The 25,080-nt window shown below is 48.2% G+C and overlaps 1 protein-coding gene and 1 long non-coding RNA gene across 9 annotated transcripts in view; one reads left to right on the top strand and one right to left on the bottom strand.

Annotated features, from left to right (window-relative positions):
* Positions 1 to 13,569, top strand: part of LOC103720533 — a 66,226-nt gene extending 52,657 nt beyond the window's left edge. For 3 of the 8 annotated variants that reach the window (XR_005511321.1, XR_005511319.1, XR_005511326.1), the window contains exons 3-4: positions 12,686 to 12,843; positions 12,983 to 13,569. This is a non-coding gene — a long non-coding RNA (uncharacterized LOC103720533). Of the gene's footprint in view, positions 1 to 12,685; positions 12,844 to 12,969 lie in introns of all 8 variants that reach the window. The other 5 variants (XR_005511324.1, XR_005511325.1, XR_005511322.1 and 2 more) reach the window with 3 other exon arrangements.
* A 6,701-nt stretch (positions 13,570 to 20,270) lies between these two features.
* LOC103699301 (polyamine oxidase 1) lies at positions 20,271 to 22,913 on the bottom strand. Its single transcript, XM_008781336.4, has one exon. The coding sequence runs from the start codon at positions 22,605 to 22,607 to the stop codon at positions 21,072 to 21,074; it is 1,536 nt and encodes a 511-aa protein (XP_008779558.1). The 5' UTR covers positions 22,608 to 22,913; the 3' UTR covers positions 20,271 to 21,071.
* Between the last annotated feature and the right edge of the window lie 2,167 nt (positions 22,914 to 25,080).

Genomic DNA, 25,080 nt, shown 5'->3' with positions numbered 1-25,080 from the left:
CTAATAAGCATTCAAACAAAGTTTCACAAAAGTAATTTAGAAACATCCATCTTCGGTTGGCATGAAATATCTACCCTAAACTAATGTGGCAGGACACTGCATCTTCCCTAAGCATGGGTGATCTTTTATTAACTTAGTGATCGTGAAGAACAGTTGTATAAATGTCATACTTAAAATCACAGAAATTAAATATGAGATGAAATAAAATATTCATTGAGAACAAAATAAAGTTTATACAACTCCAAGAATAGAAATTAAAAATACAAAACCCTTGGCTTGTTGTTAGGGCTGCATCTAGCCCTAGTGAAGAGCTCAGCCTTCCATGAAGAATTGAACAGTGGCAGCTTCGAGAGCTTCCATCTCTTCTTTCCTTCCTTCCCTGGTTCTCTCCTCCCTTCTCTAGCTTCCGTGGAGCTTCCCGAAGCTTCCATCTCTTCTTTCCTTCCTTCCCTGGTTCTCTCCTCCCTTCTCTAGCTTCCGTGGAGCTTCCCGAATGATCAATGAGTTACTGGATCTCCGCCTCCCCCAAATGCCTTACTCTTCACGTCCTGACTCCTTTATATAGACTTCCTACCTCCCTCTCTCTCCCCCTCTGTGGTTGTTCCGAATGAGAGGATAAAGACGTGAGCTGATCCGGGCGTTGGGAAGAGGCTGAGCTGGGAGCTGATCGCACGGAAGGAGTTGACGACTTGCTTCAACGCAGAGGAGACGTGGATGCTTGAATCAAAGGGAGATGAAGTCTATCCGGACGCTGGGAAGCTTGGATTTGGCTCTATCTTGGGAGGATAAGCTCGGGAAGGAACGGGAAGAGGGCGCGGAGAAACAGGGGATTCGGATGGCAGCTGGGATGCCGAGATTTACTGGGAGATGAGCTTGGACGCGTTGGACCATCGCGGATGGCGAGCATGGGACGCTGGGAGTCTGTTCTGAAACAGGGGATAAGGAAGACTATGAATTTGATTTGCGGTTGGCTGGGATCAATCCGGAACACTGGCTGGTTTGGAAGAAGTGGAAGGATTCTGCGGACGATGGAGCCTTCAATCGCGGAGTGGCTGAACTCTGTTCTGCTAGGATGCAGGGGAAGCGATCCGGAATGCTGGAAGGATGATCTTGAGTTCGATGGGTGATGAAGACGAGCTCCCAAGATTTGTTTCGCTGAGGGAAGATCTCGGAAGCTGTGATTTGAGGTTGGAACTTATCCGGGTTAGCTGCGTGGGACGTTGCTGGATGGAAATGGTTGGGAGCAAGCTGGAAGATGTGATCCGGAGGGAGGATATGGCTCATGGGATGAAGATGAACATGAGATGCTTGATTTTTGGAGAGGATAGCGATAGACTCTGTTCTAGGTTGCAGGACGCGGGCGTTTGAGAGGATCTCGGAGGAAGAGGATCCTGGAGAAGATGGGATCTTGATACCTGGTTCCGAAGCAGAGACTTATCCATGGAGTTAGTTCGAACGGGATGTGAGGAAGAAACTCGGAATGAGCATGGGACGTTGGGATGTTGACGCGGAGAAATTTGGAAGAAGGAATCTGTTCTTTGGACATGGGAGGGAAGGAATGACGTGGAATAGGGGAGATTGGGAATGGCTGAAGATGCGTGGAAGACATCATGACTTAGCTGAGTCGCGGTGGAAGAATCTTGGACACGAGGAGATGATGTGTAAGACTTGACATGTGGATGGCTTGCACGTGAAATTTTAGGAGGACTTTGAATGGCTAATCGCGGATGTGATAAAGACTCAAATAGTACAACGTAGGAGGTTTTGGAACATGAACGAAAGGTTGAACTCGATTGGATGCGAAAGAAACAGGGGAGTTAGGCTAAATCAGAAATCTGAGAGGATCTGATTTGGGTTCAGGGATCATCCCGAATGAGTTTGACTCGACCTGCATACATTAGACTCAACCAATAAAATCAAGCAAACTTGAATTACTTCTAATAATTTATTAAAATGCAATGATGAAGGGAAATGAATTTTCTTATGTTTAAATTTAAAATATGTGCATAAAAATAATAATAAGTGCTATGTAAAATAGTTAAGTTTATTCATTATTTAGCACTTAACAGCGTGCGGCCGGCAGACCAAGCGCGCGCGGCCAGCAGACCGCACGCGCATGCATGGAAGAAGTGCGTAGCAAGCAGCCCGCGCGTGCGGCCAGGGCGCCTCAGGCCTCGGCCGGCGCGCGCATGCAAAGAAGGAACGCACGGCAGGCGGCCCCACTCACGCGGCCTTGGCGCCATCAGGCTAGGCCAACGCGCACGCACGCGCCAAAGAACGGGAGCGCGGCAAGCAGACGCACTCACGAGGTTCTTGATCGCGCGCGCAGCCCGCTCGACCAGGCGCACCCAAGTGTCCGGCGCCCAGGCGCCTAGCACCCAATGCCCAAGTGTCCAGCGCCCAAATGCCAGCACCAGCCAACAACCACAAACTGCAGGCCATAGCGCCAGCCAATAGCGAGAAACCAATGTCCAAAGGGCTGCTGCAGTGCTACAGCCAGCCAACCGCATGAAACCATCAAGAACCACCGGCCAAACCACTTGGCAACCGGAAAGCAACCATGTCCTCTCTTCAGCCAGCCCAAATGCAAGTGCCCGGCGGTTGCCATGAAGTTATCAAGCCAAGGAGGGGATAAAACTGCAGCAACACATGGCGCCTTCTTAGGTATTATAAAGGCCCAAGTTAGGAAGATTTAGGGGTCTTTTATCACCCATTGTATTAGCCACTTTTAAGTGTGTTTGGCCGCATAGGCTTGGGTAGGCATAGTGCCTAATTCGGTCCTAAGGGACTTGGGCTAAGGTTGGGTAAATCAACCCTCCTTAGATTATGCTAAGGTTGGGACACCATTCCCTCCTTAGATTCATTTTTAATCCTTTCTATTAGTGGAATCAAAAGCAACCAATTGTTGCCTTCTTTATCACATTGAGTTGTCACCAATTGCCGAGATTGCCTAAGGTTCCAACTTCCAAGGAAGGTTTCATCCTCCATTCTTACCCAAGTAGAACTTGGAGTTAGAAGGAGTCACAAGTGCCAAATTGCCAAATCAGCCCGGCGTTACCTTAATTCGATCAAGGTACAACATCAAAGGGCCAACACCAAAGAAGCAAAAGGGCCAACCAAGGTCCGCCGTACCGGTACCGGTCGGCGTACTGGTGGCGGCCCGGACCGGTACGAAACCGGTCCCGTACCGGTCCGTACCGGTGGCGTATCGGTCCGAACCGGCCCGTACCGGTCTCGTATCGGTCCAAACCGGCCCCGTACCGGTCTCGTATCGGTCCGAACCGGCCTCGTACCGGCTCCGTACCGGTTCTTCAACAATAAACTACCGGTATCGGATTTCACGCCGATCCGGTACCGGTCCCAGTTCGGACCGGTACGGCAGACCATGGGGCCAACGCCAAAGGAGCATAGGGGAACACTTGGTGTGGTTGGCGAGTGACCGACGCTAGACCCCACCAAATTGGTGCTTTGGTTGAGAGATATTTTCTCATTGGAGGTAACGTCTTTAATTATCAAATTTACATTTGAAGCAAGTAGAGTCCTTAACAATTCTACATCCTTACCTATTGCTTAAGTCCTTTCCTTGAGTGGAAAATGAGGGAAGCGACCCTTATGAGCATCTTGTAAGGGTTGTGAGGACACCACTACTTGTACCCCGTGAGTGCCTTTGAAGGATTATTCTGAAATCATAGCAAAATTTCTATGGATTCCGGAGAGAACAATCAAAGGTTAGAGGCCTTAGAAACCCACTCTTACCAAGTTAGCAAATTCCTTAAGGAACTCTCCAATACCATGGCCAAAATGAGGAGGGAAACCAATAGGAGTTTGGAAAGATTGGAAAGAAGGATTGGGAGTGAAGAAAAAGGAAAAAAAGTGAGGGAAGAACCTTGGCCGAATGCATCTAGGCATGACCAAGGGGTAGGGTTGTCAACGAGCCAAGCCGAGCCTGAGCCTGGGAGAGCTCGGCTCGGCTCGTTTCACAGAAGCTCAGGCTCGGGCTCGGGCTCGGGCTCGGTAACGAGCTCTATTTTGGGCTCGAGCTCGGGCTTGCTTGGCAAAGTAAAGGCTCGGGCTTGAGCTCGTAAAGCTCGTTTCAATTACGAGCTCTAGAACGAGCCCGAGCTCGGGCTCGTAATCGGGCTCGAGCTCAGGCTCGGGCTCGATAACAAGCTACTTTTCTCTATGTGATTAGATTTTTATGAATTATGGTGCTGAAATAAGATTTTTCAGTGGAAGACTAGAGCTCGTTTGGGCTCGTGAGCTGCTCGGGCTCGAGTGTAAACGAGCCTCATATTGGGCTCGGGCTCGGGCTCGGGCTCGTTTGACTACCGAGCCGAGCCCGAGCCGAGCTTTTACCGAGCCGAGCCCGAGCAGCTCGGCTCATTAACAGCCCTACCAAGGGGGAGATGAAAGTGAAGATGAGTCGGCCAATAATGAGAGGGAGTTTCATGTGAGGGAAAGAGTGAAGAAAAATACAAAAGAAGAGGTAGAGTTGAAGGATATGGAGTATGTGTTGATAGGTTTGGAAAGGGAGTTGAACATGAAGAATATTATGGTGTCATGAATGAGGAAGAAGGTCCAAGAGTCCAAGAGAAGGGGATGAGGAAACCTAGGATAGATTTTCCAAGGTTTAATGGAGGTGACCCCTTTGAATGGATTGATAAAGTAGAACAATACTTTTATGTCTATGAAATTCCTCATAGGGAGAAGGTTACACTTGCAAGTTTTCATTTGGAAGACAAGGCAAGCAAATGATGGAGGTGGCTTAGATCCATCTATGAAAAGGAAGGAAGAAGGCTAGGATGGTCGGCCTTCATCAGGAAATTCATGATCCAATAGGGTCCTTCACCAAATGGTAACCACCATGGGCAACTAGCAGAGATCAAGCGAGAAGGCAAGGTAAGAGCCTATATTGAAGAATTCCGTCAATTACAAACATTGTTGACGGGATGGTCCGAGGAGGCTCTACTAGGTACCTTTGTGGATAACTTAAGGCCTTGGCTTGCCAAGGAACTCAAATTGAAGCAACCTACAACATTGCAAGAAGCCATGCGGGTGGCTGAAATTTTAGAGAAGGGCTACCAATCCGAAAGAAGGATGATCAAAGATACCATCAATCGGGAGGCCAAACTCATCCCACCAAAAATCAGTTGGAAGGGCAAGGAATCAAGCAACATCAACTCCAAAAATCTGCAACCTCAAGTCAAGAAATTGTCCCGGGAGGAAGTCCAAGATTTCATCAAGAAGGGATTGTGTTTCGAGTGCGGAGAAAGATGGAACCGGGAGCACAAGTGCAAGCCGGGCCAAGCCTTTCTTATAGATGTTCTTGATGCAGATTTTGATGAAGGGGAAGCCAACAATTCAAGTGGCAATGAAGAGGACTCGGCGCCAACCAAGGAAGAACATTTCGGGGATGATCATGATGATGCTGAACTCTCTCTTCATGCACTCACCGGCATTCCCAAACCTTGCACCATGAAGCTCCTTGCATGGATCGGAAGGAATGAGGTTTCATTGTTAGTGGATAGTGGGTCATCTCACAACTTCATCAACACCAACATTGTGCCAAAGTTGGGTCTTCATCCTACCCAAATTCGGCCATTTGAAGTCAAAGTTGCAAGTGGAGAAAGGCTCAATTGCAAGGAGGTCATCTATGATGTGAAAATGAACATCCAAGGGGTACATATCAAGGCCGATTTGCATGTTCTTCAATTAGTAGGACTTGACATAGTTCTTAGGAATGTTTGACTTCGAAGTGTTGGAAGAGTGATTACCAATTTTGGGTCCATGACTATGGAATTCAAGATTGGTAATCAAAAGAAAAAATGGACAGCAATTAGGAGCCAAGAAGTGAAACCATGTGAAGCCTATACCCTTGAAAAATTGTGCAAAGGGGGCACCACTTGTGTGGCAATAATATTGGCCACTCAAGGTCAAACCGAAGAAGGCCTTATCCAAGATGGGTTTGAGGGATTGCCTAAGCAAGTTAGGCAATTGTTGGAAAGCCACAAGATGGTGCTTGAAGTGCCTAAAACCTTACCCCCTCAAAGAATGTATGACCATCCCATCTGACTTAAGGATGAAACCAAGGCCATCGATGTACCCCTTTATAGATATGCCCATTTTCAAAAAGAGGAGATTGAGAAGCAAGTTGATGAAATGATGAAGCAAGGGTTGATAAGGAGTTCTAGTCCTTTCTCTTCACCGGTGCTTTTGGTTAGGAAAAAAGATGGTACATGAAGGTTTTGTACAGATTATAGGGCACTAAATGAAGCAACTATCAAAGATCCCTTCCCAATTCCAACAGTGGATGAAATGTTAGATGAACTACATGCAGCCAAGATCTTCTCCCGATTGGATTTGAGAGCTGGATATCACCAAATCAGAATGAGGCAAGAAGACGTTCATAAAACAGCATTTAGAACACATTTCGATCATTATGAATATCTAGTCATGCCTTTTGGATTGTGCAATGCTCCTTCCACCTTCCAAGCCGCCATGAATGACATCTTTCGGCCCTACTTGAGAAGGTTTGTAATTGTGTTCTTTGATGATATTTTGATTTACTTCAAAACAATGGAAGAGCATGTGGAACATCTAGATTTGGTGCTACGCATCCTTGAAGAGCATCAATTCTACATCAAAGCATCAAAGTGTGCCTTTGTACAACAAGAATTGGAGTACTTGGGCCACATCATTTCGGGAGGAGTCAAAGTGGATCAAAGAAAAATTGAAGCAATGACCGATTGGCCACTACCCCAAAATATGGCGGCCATGAGAGGATTCCTTGGCTTAACAGGCTACCACCGAAGGTTTGTCAAAAACTAGGGTCTTATTGCAAAACCTCTAACCACTATGCTGAAAAAGGGCGTTTGAATGGACCGAACCAGCAAGAAAGGCTTTTGAAGACTTGAAGAGGACCATGACACAAACTCCGGTCCTAGCATTGCCAAATTTTAGCAAGCCTTTTGAGATCTACACTGACGCTAGTGGTGAAGGAATTGGGGCCGTTCTAGTGCAAGAAAGAAGGCCAATTGCTTACATGTCCAAGGCTTTGGGTCCCCAAAAGAAGGCAAGTAGCACATATGCCCGGGAATTGATGGCGGTTGTTCATGCAATCAAAATTTGGAGGCCATATCTATTAGGAAGAAGGTTTATCATTGTCACCGATCAACAAGCCATCCGACATCTCCTTGAGCAAAAGATCGCTACTCCGGAGCAACAAAAATTTCTAGTTAAATTGTTGGGTTTTGAGTATACAATTCTTTATCAACCTGGCAAAGACAACAAAGTTGTGAATGCCTTATCAAGAAAAGAAGGAAGCCCTATGTTAGCATTGGAAGCATATTCCACAATCACCCTTGAGGACAAGGGTGTTCTTCAAGAGGGGGGGAATGGTGAAGTTCCCTCAAATTCATCTCTAATTGGCGACCAAACCATGGAGAGCAAGCAAAGTCATGAAGCCAAGGTGGAGGCCAAGCCAAGCCCAACCTCGCCAAGTGCTCAACCAACCTCCCCAAGTGCCAACTTGATGTCAATTGAGGTTAGCCAATTTTCTTTGTTGCAACGCTAAGCCAAACCTCATGTTAGGCTTGGCGCAAACCATTCGGATTCTTTAGCATGGGGCTCGGCACGCGCCAGCCATTCGGATTCTTTAGCATGGGGCTCAGCATGCGCCAGCCCTGCGCACCCGGCCAAAGGCCGCGCGCAGGGGCTTGGCACGGCCATGCCCAATGCCATGGGCGCCCAAGCCAGTCGAGCATCACAGGCCACCACACAGCGCGCACAGCCTTGGCGATTCAGGCCAAAGCTAGCACGTGCCCAAGCAAGGAGCAGGCGCTCGGCCAGAAGACCGAGTGCACATGAAGGCAACCGGCGCACGGCCACCATACCGCGCGCCCACGCATGAAGCAGGCGCACAGCCAGCAGATCGAACGCACGCATCAGGACTAGGCGCGCGGCCGACAGACCGAGCGCGCGCACCAGAACCAGGCGCGCGGTCCGCGCGCGCATGCATGGAAGAGGCGCGCAACAAGCAGCCCACGCGCGTACGGCCAGGGCGCCTCATGCTTTGGCCGGCGCGCGCGCGCAAGGAAAGAATGCACGGTAGGCAGCCCTGCGCGCGCAGCCTTGACGCCATTAGGCCAAGCTGGTGCGCGCACGCGCCAAGGAACGGGCACGCGGTAAGCTGGCACGCGCGAGGTTCTAGACTGCGCGCGCAGCCCACCCGACCAAGCGCGCCCTAGTGTCCAGCTCCCCGTGCCGAGGTGTCCAGCGCCCAAGTGCCAGCGCCAGCGCCAGCCAACAACCGCAGGCCACAGCAGGGTGCAGCGCCAGCCAACAACCACAAACCGCAGGCCACAGCAGGGTGCAGCGCCAGCCAACAACCACAAACCGCAGGCCACAGCAGGGTGCAGCGCCAGCCAGCAGCAAGAAACCAACGCCCAAAGGGCTGCTGCAGTGCCACAGCCAGCCAACCACAGGAAACCATCAAGAACCACCAGCCAAACCACTTGGCAACCGGAAAGCAGCCATGTCCTCTCTTCAGCCAGCCCAAATGTAAGTGCCCTGCGGTTGCCGTGAAGTTATCAAGCCAAGGAGGGGATAAAACTGCAGCAACACATGGCGCCTTCTTAGGCATTGTAAAGGCCTATATAAAGGCCTAAGTTAGAAAAATTTAGGGGTCTTTTATCAGCCATTGTATTAGCCACTTTTAAGTGTGTTCGGCCGCATAGGCTTCGGTAAGCATAGTGCCTAATTCGGTCCTATGGGACTTGGGCTAAGGTTGGGTAAATCAATCCTCCTTAGATTAGGCTAAGGTTGGGACACCATTCCCTCCTTAGATTCATTTGTAATCCTTTCTATTAATGGAATCAAAAGCAACCAATTGTTGCCTTCTTTATCACATTGAGTTGTCACCAATTGCCGAGATTGCCTAAGATTCCAAGGAAGGTTTCATCATCCATTCTTGCCCAAGTAGAACTTGGAGTTAGAAGGAGTCACAAGTGCCAAATTGCCAAATCAGCCCGGCATTACCTTAATTTGGTCAAGGCACAACATCAAAGGGCCAACACCAAATAAGCAAAGGGCCAACGCCAAAGAAGCAAAAGGGCCAACGCCAAAGTTGCATAGGGGAACACTTAGTGTGGTTGGCGAGTGACCGACGCTAGACCCCACCACCTGGTTGGCCAGGACGCAAGTCCTGGTTCGCTGGGATGCGAGACCCGACTGGTCAGGACGTGTGTCCGTTGGATGAAGAGTTCTTTCTGCAATGGGACTTCTCTCAGTCATTACTCGTGCTGGATCTTTGGGCCCTTGGATCGCTGAGGTGTCACACCCGAAGAGTCCTTTGGCTGCACTGCCGCCTCTTGGCGCCCCTTTAGTTAGCGCTCGATTTCCTTCCATAAAAGGATTTCCCCATGTGCGCGCACTGCTGCCTCTTGGCGCCCCTCTAGTTGGCGCTCGATTTTCTTCCATAAAAGTATTTCCCCATGTGCGCAGATGGGTGATGTGGCGCGCGCATGGTCCGCTGATCTTTGGTATAGTGAACTTGCTGGTTTTGCCATGAGGATTGAACTTGCTGTTTGTGGCGCTGTCCCATGTGGCTCCCTTTGACGGTTTTCATGTGGCTCAGTTGGATGAATGAGAAGTCCCCTTGGCTCGGACTTGGGCTGGATATGGCCTGCATGGAAGACTCCTTGGCGTGGTGTACTCTGCTGCGATCTTGGCCCTTGGTGCCTCCCTGCATGGCACCCATTGGAGATCTCCCTTGACCCTCTGATTGCTTGGAAAAGTCTTGCCGAAATTAGGACTCTGCTAGGCGTGTGGCCGAGGTAGAGTCCTCATTGGACTCGGCTTCTGCATGGCTGGCCGAGGCCAGGTGGCGCGCATGGGCGCGCCTGCTACTGCTCGGCCCCGCTTGTCGGGGCCCTCAGGTCGTGCTCGGGTGTGAACGGGCTTTGCCGGGCGCGCTCCGGTGTGAACGGGCTTAAGCTAGCTGCTGCCCATTGCTGAGCGCTGGGCACGTTTGGATATTGGACGCCAAACATGCGCGGGCACAGAGCGTTGGGCGCGCACGAGCTCAAAGTGCTGGGCACACACGAATGCTGCTGGCAGGCCGAGAACCCTGCACGGGCGTTGGTCTAGGTCTGTGCATGGCTCGGTTGGCTGCTAGTCTGCTTGGCCGACAAGCTGAAGACTTGCCTCTAAGCTGCTGATCTGGCCCGGATCATGCCTGAAGTCGATGCTATGCTCCGCTGAGTCATCGTGCATCCAAGAAATTTGGCTTGGCGGAGCGGGGTCTTCAACAACGTAGCCCTCCGCGCGCCCGACCAGCAGCGCGCAACCTTCCGCACGGCCAGCTCCAGCGCGCGGTCATCTGCATGCATGTCCAGCACTCGGGCCAGCCAACGCCCAAGCGTCGGGCCGACCCAACACTCCGCACACCAGCGCACGCACGGCACTCCGTGCCCGCGCTCGAACCTCGCCACGGACAGAAGGGGCCGATGCACAGCCAGGCCGCCATCCCACGCCTCACCAGCACCCGGCACACGCGCAACAACACGTTGCGCGCACGCCAAGAGTGGGCATGATCATAGGCGACAACAAAGGGCACTAGCCCATGTGCGCGCACCTGAGCGCGCGCGCACAAAGGAAAGACCGAGCACAAGGCATGGCACGGCAAGCACAGAGCTCGGCCAACACTGTGCCCGGCCAAGCACAATCAGGCTAATCAGTTCAGAAGCATGCGTACGGGCTAAGCCAAGGCAAAGCAAGCAACATCAGGCCAAGCCCGACCACATTGGATCATGGCTGACCGAGCGCAATCCAAAGGGCCACGCATCAGCAAGCATGAGCGCGCCCGCAAGCCAAACGATGGACTCGGTCAACAGCCGGCCAAGACAAGTGGCAAGCATCCGCGCGCAAGCAAGGGAGCAAATATGGGAAGGCCTCCAAAGGCAGCACTCGGCTAGCAGGCCGAGACAAGTGTCATGCATCCACACGCAAGAGCAAACATGAAAAGACTTCCAAAGGCAGCACTCGGCCAGCCCCATGGATAGCAGGCCGAGCCACATGGCAAGCATCTGAATGCAAGCAAGAGGGCAAAGAAGGAAGGAACACGTGCAGAATCCATGGAGGAGTCTGCAGACTCTTCCATAGAGGCTAGGCGAGCAGTAGCAACAGCGGCCAAGATGCATCAGGCCGTATGATCAAAGAAGCACAAGAAGACAAGTCAGCAACCCGCGGAAGGAGGGGCAGCTGGATCCGCATCCAGCCAGCTAAGACCCATGTCCTAGCTAGCCAGAGAGCGCGACCTAGCCAGCCATACAAAGATGCCTAATCTGGAATCCGCGGACAAGTGGTAGCACCCGCACGGGACACGCGCCCCTGCCAACCGGGCAATGCATCTCGGGCGTCCAAGTACCCAGCATTTTTAGCACATGGCCGCAAAGGATCAGACTTAGTTTGGTTCCCTTTGCAGCTGAATAGGAAGACATTTGGATTTCAAATTTGTTTCCGCCAATGAGCCAAATCGGCATATGGGCATTAGGCCTATATAAAGGAGCCATTAGAGCCCTTCCAAGGCTTCCATTGAGTATCCAATTTCTGCATTGTAAAGGGTTATCCCTTAGGTCCCTTAGGTGGGTTTTCGATCGTAAGGCTTGGGCTAGGGGTGGGTAAATCAACTCCCCTTAGATTGTATTAGGCTAGCATAATTCCTTCCCGATCTTGCTAGAGTTCTTTTCATCGTTGTCTTTTGAAATAGAGTCATCATTTTCGGCCCCATACTTTGATTCTTTCTCTTGGCCGAGCACCATCATTGGAGTAGTATAGGCAAGGTTCCAAAAGCAGCAAGAGATAACACGTTACCCCCCCAAAGACAGTCCCACAATCATCATCAACAACTCCCTCGATTGAACCTTGGCGCGGGGTTTGGGACCGCAACGCCCCGCGGGCTAAGAGACAAATCAGCCGGCGGATTTGCTACCAAACTTTTTGTATTTAATTGAATCAGATTCTTAACAGAATGTAATGAAGTTCACCCCCACAACAACCCCCAACCCCAAAACAAAAACGTGCACGCCCCACTCTCATCTTTTCTCATTATATGATTTTCTTTACCGAGCTCCACTACTACAGATGTTTATCACATGCTTTTATAATGTGTTTCCAACCACATCATTTCTGTTCATTTAAAATATGTTGAAATAAGTAACTTAAGCAGATATAACGGGGCAACAAATTCACTGGACTTGGTCAGGTAAACTATAGGAGGTAATGTGCTGCTACACTGTAAGCAAACCTGTCATGGCCTAGATTAGATGGGACTGGCAATTTTAACGCCAGTTTTTGAGTGTGTTGTCTCTTATTCCCTACTTGATTGTAATCTGGTATTGCATTTGATAATGACCCTCAGGTTTGTCACAGCATGTGGTTTTCTGGAGAAGAAAGCTGCATATCAACATGTGTGCCATGTATTTGAAAGATTATTTGATTTATATCCAAATATGGTTTTATCATATAAGATATGAAAAAGATGAAGTTGTAAGTAGAGGCTATTTCTTTGATTTGAAGGAAAATCAACTGCTTGTAGGAAGTTATTTATATTCTACAGATAGCAATAGTCACTTCTGTCGACATAAGATGTCACTGCCTGAAATTATTTCAATATATTGCATGATAGGTTCAGGTGTTTATAAGATGGGTTAGCTGTGATGGATTGTTCATTCTTGGACAGAATCAGCTGGAAGGTCTCTGATGCAAGCCTGGCTTAATATTAGAAGTAGGTGCAAACAGCTCTAACGCATAACTGATACGCAAGAGACTGCCCTAGGAGCTACTGTAAGTGCTCTATTATGATTTAATTATGATTTTCATCTTTATGAATTATGATGATCTATTTATTTGTTTGTTTTTACTGTGCTTGTTTTTCCTATCTTCAGATAAAAATCTATATGATATTTAAAGTTTTTCTTGTCAGGAGCAGCACTGGAAAACAATTCTGATTGGAGCATAACAGTGTAATCATTAAACCAACAATTCATTGTTCATTTATATATTAGTTTGCACCCACCTTATTAGGGCAGCTAACCTGTTAACTTGCTAGTAGGACAAATAACAGCAAAAGGCAATTTTATTATATAGGAAGTTTTGCACATACTGCAATGCTATCAGGATCTATATGTTTGTGGATGCATTAGACATTTCATGCACGGGATAGATTGATATCTTCTTCTTTGGGTAAAGACTGTTAGGGTATCTGTTGCAGAGGTAGATACGGAGGTAAGTATCTAGGAAGTATGGTACTCAAATGGTTCCCCACAATTAACTCATCTTGGCCACTGAGGTGCAAGTAATGCACCTGCCTGTCAGGAAGAATTTATCCCACACAGGATGCTTGGAGATGAGTGCCTAATGGGTGGCCGTGATACTATCCGAAAACACAATCTTTTATGCTGATTTTCTTTTCCTGAAGTTTGATACATGCACTCAATTTTGGTCGATCATTCTGTCATTTGTTCTTGTGTATATGAATAGTATAATAATATTTTACAGAGTTGAGAGCCGCAAGGCTTGTGTTGAAACATCCAACCTTGCTGAAAACTTTGAATCGTATATAGTTGATAAACAATTTATCAATGAATTAGCAAAAATAATTGATGTTAGGTTGCACATGGGAAATGACATGATAGCTTTCTCTACATGCTTTAACATCCTTATGCTCTCCAACATTCACATCTCCCCTCATTGATAAAAGTGCGGGCGGTTGATTCTATTCATATCTTAGAAGTTATCCCATCTGCACAATCTCTATTAGGAGCTGTTGCAGTACAAACAAGATAAAGGAAAGCATTTGACCATCTGTTCCTGCGTCATCGTCTAATCTTTCAAAAGACCTCCGGTCAATTTGTTAAAATGACAAGCTCTTTCTTTCTTTTTTTGGATACAGTGATGACAAACACTTTCTTGAGTCCTGATCCTCCTTCCACTCGCACAGGATCATTTGTCTGCTTGGTGGGGATCATGTGTGAGGGACGCACACTTACAGTGTTTGGTAGACCTAAATACACGTACCTTGGGATTTGGCTGTTTATAGCCGAACTTGTTAGGCGGTTGTGTTGCTTCCTTGGTTGGACGGTGTCTCGTCGCAAAGAGGACAGCAAGAAGAGCGGTTTTATGGTGTCCAGTGATCAGTATGGGAGGGAGTAAGAAGCATACAAGCCTAAGGCCTTCATGATAGGTTTTTTTTTTGGGGGGGGCGCTTAAACGGGTGCTTCATACAGTGTATGTACGAATACATCCAATAAAATTAAAATACAACAGCTCGCGGAGTGCCAATGGCAGCTCTTCCTTCTCTGATCAAAGGTATACCCTGAGTGGTGGGTTGTGTAGGCAGTCATCCAATCAGCAGCTTCATTGACTTTTAGAGTTCCATTCTTTTGCCTCAGAAATATTTTTGCGGCCGCAGCACCCATCTAAACCTTTACAGCCCGTGCTATCTGTATATGTTTCCAGTTTGGATATTTTTATGCCTGGTTTTTCCGTGGATATACGGTAATGGGTGCCTCCCCACCATCAGTTCCCTGATTAGGCAACGTTTTTGGTCCCCCGCACCACCTGAGAAACCTCCTCTCCAAGTTAAAACGAGTTAAAATTGTTTGACACGGGGACACTAGAGCGAGCACATTTAAGTAAATAAATATCTCGTAATTATTATTAATATTATTAGAATTCAAATTATAAACCATTTCAGATAAGGATTGATTGCTGTTTACTGAGCAGTCATTGTTTTGAATTTTACTTATCAGAAAAACTAAGGTTGTACGACGCACATAAAGTCGCCATTTATGGTAAAAACTAAGGTATTTATATATGCATTTGGTATGTTGCTTGTGCTCTGGGAAAGTCGGATAGTAATAGAATCTGGAAGAAATTATATGTTATGTGCATTTTGATTCCTGACATTTGACTTGGTTTGTGAAACAGCAACTTTTTTTAAAAAAAATCATTTACCACATCCATTATGTAGAATGCACCTTAAAATCAAGTTAACCAAAGAAAAAAATTAATGGAAAATGTTCTCAAACTGTCTTTTTTTTTTTTTTTTTTTTTTGAAAAAAAGGGTATTTCATATAGCTCTAACGTGAGTACATCTTGCCAAAGAAAAGTAAAAAAATACAAAGAAAGGAGTACAACTGTCAATGTCATCCAGATAAACTCTTCGGAGTGCCGGTCTACAAAAGAGGCAACCCAGTCTGCTGGTTTGTTCGCCTCCTGAAACATATGCGCTGCCTGGAAGGAGGTAAACTCCCGGGCCAATCTGCGAATCTCACCAAGTAGTGGGTAGTCAACCCCATACCTGTCCACTCCCCGCATCTAATCAATCACCGTGGAAGAGTCCCCCTCTCAAGGCACACCCTGTCGGTGCCGAGGATGTGCCTCGCATAGGAGATGCCCTCCCAGGCTACCCGCAACTCTGCCCCAACAACGATCAACCCTGGGGTGCGCCGACCCCCAGCTGCAATCAGCGTGCCAAGATGGTCTCTAATAACAAACCCTACTCCTCCCACGACTCCATCCACTGACATACCACCATCAAAGTTCACTTTGAGATAACCTGAGATGGGGGTATCTAAGAAAAAAAGGCAAATCTGGGCGCTGTAAAAGCAGTACGGGCACCCTAGATGCCCCAGTCATCTCACAGGAAGTCGATATGGTCACGGTGGAAGCCTTCGCAACATGGATCAAAGCTCTCTCCACCACTGTCCTCGCTGACATCCTCCTGCCCTCAAATAGGTAGGTATTTATGTTCAACCAGATGTGGTAGGCCGGATATGCTCTCATAATCCCCTTCTCTACAGAGCTAGGACTCCGCATAGAGCTCCTCAAGAGATGTAATAGATCCTCTGCCGAGTCACACCTCGGAGGGAGGGGGTAGGTGAACACCTCCAAATCTGGCCGATGGTCTCCTTAATTTCCGGGCACCACTTGCAACACTGGATAGTCCGCACGCCTCACCTGGTTATTAAACTCCTGATCGGTAGATATCCCCAAGCCAACTTCCAGATGAAGAGCGCCACATGAGGGTGAATCCTCAATCTCCAGATCCACCCCCCATCAATCCGCCGCACAGGCTCCCTACTGATTAGTGTCTGAATATCTTTAGCCTGTATCCTCGACCGCCCTATCGGCACCCAGACTAATCTATCTGACTCCTCTCCAGCCGGGATAGGTAGGATCATGATCCTCTCTGCTAGCTACTCACCAAAAGTTTCCCGAATAAACCCCTCACTCCATCGCCTCCCTCCATCCATAAACAAGTCGCTAACCCGGTGTCCCGCTAGTCTGGCTATGTCCACCATAGTCGGCAACCGACTGATCGAAAGCTCGGTCACCAGCTATCCTTGAGTACATCTATAGAACGCCCATCGCCAACAGCCCATCTGACTGATGGAAGCACCAGTTGGGCTCTGGCGCATATCTCCCTCCAGATAGGTGACTGGTGGCGACCTGCTCGACCTCCGACCAGTGGGGCACCGTACTTGACCCTTAGTAAAGAGAACTACAAGCAATCCGGCTCCAGTAGAAATCTAGTTGCGTGTCGCACCATCAGGGCCTCTCACCTCGCCACCAGTGACATCGCCCCTATTCCATCTTGCCTGGTCGACTGGCAAACTGTCATTCAAAATGCTGAGTCACGAGTTTTTTTTTTAAAAAAAAAAGGAAAGATATGGGCTCATAACACTGTACATTGGTCCGTATCAGTGCCTGTTACTTTGATGCTCACCGATAATCGCCGACATGAGACATGTCCACGTACTATTTTTTTTGATATAGGCATGGCTGGTATCATAAATGCGTAGGGACCAAGCCTTACCCTGGCAAGTGAGACACTATTTACTGTTCAAGAATCCAGAGACGAAGGCAAGCATGTTAAAGTGGGGTTGAAAAGAAACTTCGTCGTTTCGATTTGCTATGGTATTTGAAATCCATCAAAACACAGTATACCATTTGTCTTTTTTTTTTTGCCAATTTCAATTTACTAAAGCAGAATGTAACAGGTTGCTTAATTAATGTAATCCACTGTGCCGTATGATCATTGTCATAGGCTGGAAGAAGTTCGCCAGCTTAAAAATTAGAATGGGACCTCGTTCCTTGAGCTGGCTGTCCAGCAACAGATGGGATCAGATGGCCGTCACAGTGGGACCTATAAATCCGACATTATCATGCATATGGTGGACCCGACAATCAAAACCTTTCCTCCCTAATTGATTGGGCACCGGATGCTGAGCTCCCTATAAATTTTGAGCGCCTCAAAAGTCTTCTCGCTTCTCATGATGATAGGAATCTTCAACTTTGACACGCACAAACATATAATACAAGAACATAGTGACGGAATTAAGCCGTGAGAGGTTCTCTGCCATATCACTTTAACTCCTATTATTATAAGCGTAAATTTCCCAGGAGTTGATAACCAAAGATTCATAGTTGCGCATTCTGCATTAAAAAAAAGGGAAAGAAAGAAAGAAAGAAAGAAAGAAAAACCAAAACCCACGGCTGCGTGGTTGGAACTTAGAGACGCTTGGTTTTAGTTTTGGCGCGGTTGATTACGTGGAGTGGGGACCAAGAAAGGGGCGTTATGCTAGATTGTCTATAAATACGGACAAATCTTTAGAGGTGGATGGTGTTTGTATCTGCAGCAAGACAAGCCTATGCTCCTTTGACGTTTATGGATAGCTCTGGCCGTGTGGCCTGCTATCTTTTTATTTTTTGGCACATGTGCCATTTCGTCCTCCGCCGTATAAGTTTTCGCATATGTCAGAAAATTTTAAGCCCACATGTCTCTATGCCGACTCTGGGCCCAAAGCCGGCCAGCCCAACTTTAGCTCGGTTTAATGGTACCCTCTTTATTATATTTGCTGTACTTCCTTATATATATAGTTTACATCTACAAACTCAAATAGCTTGCAATTGAACTTGTATATCAACATGCTGAGAGGTATACTCCGGCCAGGAGCACAGAATTGTCCCCAAAAGGGATGTGCAAGTGGTACAGCATTGGAAGATGGCTTAACTCACATCCCTGGAAGATGGGCCAACTCGGTTTCGGAATTGGGTAATATCCGCCCCACTTCACGTGGCTTGCTGGGAAACAAAGCTGACACCAATAATGTTGACCTCCATGTAGAGATGCCTCCTACCTATATAACCCAACAAAGCCGCAAGGAAACAAGTTCGTCATCCGTCATTCAGATCAGTGGCCGGAACGGATCTGGCTGCTTATCTGTGGGCGCTTAGCTTAGCATTTGCTCTCAAATAAGTGATTCCGGCCACTTCTCATATCATGGAACAAGATTATGGAACAGGGCCGGACACATGTATTTAGAAGAACCAACGGGGCTCCTGACTGGGTGGCTTCTTATATAGCTAACCATTCAGGGTATACCTTGTAGTCAGGAAAGGAGGACTTGCTTTGGGCATTCTGTGAGCTTGTGTTTGCTTTGGGCATTTTGGTCTGTGAGGTTTGTGAAGTATGTGAGGGTTTACTTGGAAACGTCCTGTGATATGTATAACCATACACTCTACTGGTACATGTGCGTGGTATATCGTCAAGTTGCTCTTAAATTTGAGGAGATCGAAAGTCCAAGTTGTATTATTTATGACTCTTTGGTGGTTTTAATATTCGGGATTCACGGGCATGGTTTGATCTGGTTTGAACTGATCTGGCATTCATAAAGTTCTTGATCTGATTCAGCATGTTTGTTTCAGCGTGCGGTCCTGAGTCTGCAAGTGGTCATGATGCTGGCGTGGAGAATTGTGTCGCCGGGTGCGGTCCTTGCCCGGTTCAAAACGGGTAATTGTGGTCGAGGACTGCCTAGGATGGGAGAGATCCGTTTGAGGAAATTTGTTAGAACAAAGCTTTAGAGTCTGGTTGGCTGTCTGATTAGGTTCTATCCATGGAATTAACCTAATAAAGGAGGTGGTGACTGATGAGGGATGAAATAGATCGTCCTGCCCAGAGCAGGGGACTGTCACATCCTAGCCGGGAAAACCACAACACCGACCACGTAGGACCTCAACTCTGCTCAGAAACGGCCAAATCTCAGACTTCACCGAAGGCTTAGTTGACCTCGGCTGGATCCATCCGCTACTACGACCTACCGTAACCTCTTCTAATGCCTATAATGACGTCCCGAGCCCGAGCTCGAAACATCCTGCTGAGTTAGCTGCGAGCCAAAGAGCCCCTTCGACCGCGGGACTATTCACGGACGCGCCCTACCAAGCTCAAGGCGCCCTTTTATATTTGCCGACGTACCGTAGCCGAGCTCGAAGCGCCTTTATATTCACCGACACGCCCCGACCCGAGCTTGGGGCGCCCCTTATATTCGCCGATGCGTACTGACCGAGCTCGGAGCGCCTTTATATTCACCGACACGCTCCAATTCGAGCTTGAGGCGCCCCTTATATTCGCCGATGCGCCCTGATTGAGCTCGGAGCGCCTTTATATTCACTGGTATGCTCCAATCCGAGCTCGGGCGCCCTTAATATTCGACGATACGCCCCAGACAAGTTCGGGGCGCCCGATCTAACAACGTGCCCCGACCCTTGAGCTCGGGGCACCCTACCTAGCAAACCTCGGAATCGGGGAAGCTAGGCCGACCTCGGCACCCGCCAAGCTGACCTCGCCGAATATATGATACGACCTTGCTCGCGACCGCATCCGCGTGCGCGCCCACACCTACCTATGTGGTCGTACATTACAACCTCACTGCATCATGCTGTGCTTGCTGGCCAACGACAGGCAAGGACAACGCCATGCTGCTCCAACCATACCCTGTCACACCTATCAACGCCTTACCGTTTATAGAAACGGTCTACGCCGTGCACCCCCAGCAAGCTCCAACTACGCGCCATTTGTCTAAAACCCATTTTCTCCCATGATGAGGACAGGTCATACCTCTGCCACTTGGACACCTCTACAGGGACTATAAATAGCCCCATCAGGTAATACAGCAGGAACTTTGGGGACCAACTAAGATCCACTCTAACTTAGAGCGTCGGAGGGCCTTCGCCAGAACCACCGATAAGGCTTTATGCAGATACGTCGTCGCACGAAAGGTGGTCTCTTTCTTCCGCTCCGGCCGGCAGCTCCCTCGACTCTTCCAATGTGGTCACCCTCGGGCCAAATTTGAACCACAACACTGACCAAAAGATAAATGGCTGCAGGAATCAAAATTTATGTTACTAGATCAATTGAGAAATAAAAATTCCTAAAACAGAGACATTATAAATTATTTTTTAAAATAGAGAATTTTTTTTCATACATCAGCGACTCACACTAATTTCACATTAGCACAGACAGTTGAATCACTAAAACGTAGACTAAATAATAGCGAAGAAATAGAAATATGCCCAATCCAAAAGATCTTTCCAGAATAATGGGCAGCAAAAGAGGCGACTTAATCAGCACTTTTGTTCGTCTCACAAAACACGTGCACGACCTGAAAGGCACAACATTTTTTCTGCAGCCGCCAGATGTCGCGCAGAAGCAAATGCTTAGCCATTCGCCCAGTTGAGTCTCCCTTGAAAATAATACACTTCACCTTAAGCAATTGTCTCGCGTAGAAGAATCTCTTTCATGCTGCTCTTAGTTCCGCCCCTAAAAATGACCGCCCAAAGGAACAACGCCCTTCTGCAGCGACCTAACTTAGAATCCTGATTCTGTTTTCTCCATTTCTCTCCGAGTAGATCATGACCAGTACTTATCCTGTTGGCGCATCCAAACAAGCCCCTGAAGCTCAATAAGCTCAGCGTCCGAACCAGTCACTGATCAAAAGAACAAGATAAAAACAAGAGAGATGAAGACGCAACAGAAATATGGGGTAATTTAAAATTCAAGAAAAACAGCGAGCCCAAAATTAAAAAAAAAAAAAAAAAATCTTCTCATAGACGTACCCACCCGACCAAGCCCACCCCCCGCCCCCTGCCTCCCTTCCCTCTATTACATAAGCTTTAATTAAGAATACTGGGGTGATAACTATCTAATTGATTAAATTTAATGATGACTATTATTGTACGAAGCTGCTGGTATAGCGATAGTGCTGGAGTAGCCGGTTAGCCTCCCTGATTCCGCTAAAATACGCCCCGTGCGTGGTAGAATAGTGCGTCCTGTGCGTGGCCTCCCCGGCGAATAATATCTGCAGCGGCGGCGGAGCACCGTCTCCGCCGCCGGTTTCACGCGGCAGCGGCTCCGCCATGAGATCGAGGTCGCCGCCGCTGGATCCGACGGCCACGTAGCTGTAGGAGCCCAGAAAGAGCGGATCCCTCGCCCAGCAGCTCCGCTTCACCCTGGCGATCCGCCGGTGGACGGTAGGCAGGAAGGCGTCCAGCGTGGCGTGGGCCCCGCGGATGATATCCTCGTCGCCCAGCGATTCCAGCTCCATCGCCTCCTCCCCCGCAAACCACGCCAGGAGCACCCTCGAACCGCCGTAGATCGGGCAGATGGAGTGCGTCCTCCTCATCCACACCGGGATCTTCGCCACGTGTCTCGCCGACGACGACGACGCCTGGTCGAACGCCATCTGGAGGAACGGGAAGAACCGCTCAGGATCATCGTCCATCTCCATGAAGAGCTTGTCCACCACGCCGAATCCCAGCCGTCCGATGGCGCCCCGCTTGAAATCCGGGAGAGCAGGGGAGAACACCACGCCGGGACCGGGCGGCGACCCCAAGCCGACCTCCTTCCCCAGCCCCATCCCCGCCTTGAGGACCCCCAGCGACACCGTCACGATCACGTGATCCGCGGCCATCGGGGTGTAATCCCCCTCGAAGTGGAGCCTCACGGGGCCGCCGCTCCCGCCTCCATCGGGGCACCACTCGATGCGGCGGAGCCGCCGCCCCAGCCGGATCGCGCCCGGGGGGATGGCGGCGGCGAGGGCCTCCACGATCCGCGAGTACCCCTTGGCGATCGTGATCTGGTCGCCGGGGAAGTCCCGGTACTCGCCCTCCGCGGCGAGGTCCAGCCCCCTGAGGTCGTCGGCCGAGGTGCAGGTCCGCTCCGTATTCTCGTGGATCGCGAAGACGGCGTCCTCCAGCGCCTCCAGGGTCCAGTCACCCTCGCCGCCAGCGTCGCCGCGGGAGGCTCGGTACCTTTCGAGCCCGCGGCGGAGGAAGGAGCCGACGCTGGGGTCCTTGGGGTCGACGGGTGCGTCGCCGGCGCGGGCGGAGTCCATGAGGTGGCGGTAGAGGGCGGTGACGGGGGAGACGACGCGGGCTGGATCGACGACAACGCCGCCCTCAGCGACGGTGAGGGGGTCGGCGGGGAAGCCGTCCATGCGCTCCCAGGGACGGGGGTCGGTGAGGGCCTGGAGGTCCTGGGCCATGGCGTAGATGGGGCTGCCGCCAATGCCGTGGATCCAGGTGGCGCCCATCTCGACGCGGTCGCCTGCGAACTCGGCCGTAAGGATCCGACCGCCGATCCGGTCGCCGCCCTCGACGACGCAGAGGTCGAAGAGGTCGCCAGAGGAGGTGTACAGGCGGTGGGCGGCGGTGAGCCCCGCCACCCCCGCCCCCACGATCACTATTCTCGGCTTCTTAGCCACCATTATTCTTCTTCTCTCTCCGGTGGTGAGAGCTCAAGGGAATAAGATTTCAGATACCGGATAAGAAGAGATTTTAGAGGGGAAGACGAGGAAGGCTAATAAAAGGGAGTGATGAGAGACGGTGATGGGGACCGAAGTAATAGTCGTATAGGGAGGAAGACGGAGACAAGACAGAGACTAGAAGGAGAAAGGAAGGGGAGAGAGAGAGAGAGAGAGAGCGGGGCGGGGGGTCAAATAATTCTGGGGAATCGAATAAGGACGGGTCCTTCCTTTTCCTTCGTTTTGGGCTTACCATTTTGTTAAATATAATGGAAACAGCTGATAGTGTCCCTGTATTTTCTTCTCCTGCAGGCTCTACATGCCACCAAGATGATAGCCCAGCAAAATTAGACATAATCTTCTAATAGTAGGATTCCAAGTTTGAATCATCCCATGCGTCGATTAAAATATAGTAACACTGCTTGGACTTGATATCTAGAAGCGCTTATTGATCCACTGGTAGCTTTAATAGTGCCATGATGTACTTACCTTCGAATGGAGAGGGTATGAGTAAAACAGTATCTATCTGTATCGAACATTCTTCTGAGGGGCGGGGGCCAGTAAGGACTGCTATGCAGGGGTAGGCCTGTCCTTTCCTCCCCCCTATCTCTTTTGGTTTAGAAAAAAAAAAAAGAAAGAAAGAAAGAAGGGAGACAAGTCTCTACATTACATACATAGTCATACATACTATTTATACTCTTACAGATTATATAAATAGAGATAATGGATTTTAGGGCTCTATCATGAAGTTAAGAACTCAGATGTCATTAACTTTCATTACATTTTTTTTTCTTTTTTTTGGCTAACATCATCAATATGATATCACTCTAAGTTAATATCATGCTATTTAAAAAAAAAGGTTTAAACCTCGTTGATGGTGTCATACCAATGAAAAATCTAAAATAATGTGTCGGTTATTTTATAAATATTTTTTAAAAAATATATGCAGCGAACTTTGTTGGGCTGCTTCAGACAAAGCAAAAGGATTGCCGGTAGTGGAAATTTTTTTGTTGACCAAGATTTTTGAATTACTAAAGCATCATTGGCAAAATTTGTGCTAACAGCATAGCATATTATGTTACCTCTTGAAAACTTATTGTTTATGTGTTAATGGTCATTTAGTAAATGGATTGATTAAATTTTCTTTGGATCGATGATTGCTGATATTCAACAAATTAAATTTAATCCATATGTTTCTTAAAATGTTCTGTATAATTTGATGTACAATATGGATTGTTTAACTTCGATCATCTATTATGTGCTTTGGCACAGGATGATACTGAATTAGTTGTAGTATTACTTTTCAAGTAAGGCGGACTGTATTTTTCTCGAGGATCACTGGACAACGATGATTGAATGGATCATAAGACACTCATCGGTTGTAGATGGATGTCTATTACTACAGAACATTTAAAGTATGATTAGGAGCTGCATCTTCTTTTGTCTATCAGAAGATGAATAGTACTGTAAATCGGATCGCCTGGTGGAGCAGTAGGGTGTAGTTATTTAGGTGCATCATAATTTTTTATTTATTTTGTGAGATGTACTCGCACTAGGATAGTACGATCTTTTGCTTTATAAAAAAGAAGAAAAAACAACTAATAGAGTATAGACAAATAGTAGGTAGATAGATATGCAGGGTGTCCTCTGTCTCTCTCTCCACCACTAAATGTAAACCTTTCTAATTTTTTTCATTCTTCTTTTCCTTCCTTTACTTCTTTCAGGGTCGGATGCTGAGTCCTAGGGCCCACCTCATCTCTCCATTTCCTTCCTTTTTCACTTGTTTTTCACTTTTAATGCTCACATGAGTATCTGATTCTAAGCACGGACTGCGTTCAGTTTGGCGCCCTACTATTGGACCCATGTCTTCTTTCTCCTTTTTGACACTTGGTGCCTCACTTCACTCTCTCATATTTTTTATTTGGAGTAGGCCCAGACTCGAGATGCCACCTATTCAATTCAAGCACAGGGTAGGCCTTTGGTGGAAGGATGGTAAGCCTACCACGCGGTCAGTGGATCGCGGAGCCCAATGGTTGGTCTCATGGGATGAGCGTGGCAAGAAAAACATGTTTCATGCTGTTGTTATATTTTGGTGCTTTCTTTGCAGTTGCTCCTGGATTTTTGGCCCCAAGCATGTCATGTGTTAAACATGGCTAAATTCAAGAAACTCATCTAGAATTGCACTTTCCTCTCTGGAATGATGCATATATATATATATATATATATATATATATATATATATATATATATATATATATATATATATATATCCTTTTGGATTTTGGACCCGAGCATGCCATGTGTTAAACATGGCGAAATTCAAGAAACTCATCTAGAATTGCAATATATATATATAGTTTCATTCCATATACTACAGGAGAATCAATCTTGGTAGGAAAGTATACAAATGGTCATTCAAGTTAAATTGCCCACATCT

This window comes from Phoenix dactylifera, chromosome 4 (assembly GCF_009389715.1).
Source record: "Phoenix dactylifera cultivar Barhee BC4 chromosome 4, palm_55x_up_171113_PBpolish2nd_filt_p, whole genome shotgun sequence".
Lineage (NCBI taxonomy): Eukaryota > Viridiplantae > Streptophyta > Magnoliopsida > Arecales > Arecaceae > Phoenix > Phoenix dactylifera.
This window is presented reverse-complemented; position numbering and strand designations above follow the sequence as displayed.

Excerpts from the sequence above, each read along its gene's own strand:
- LOC103699301 (XM_008781336.4), bottom strand. The coding sequence starts at position 22,607 with ATGGTGGCTAAGAAGCCGAGAATAGTGATCGTGGGGGCGGGGGTGGCG.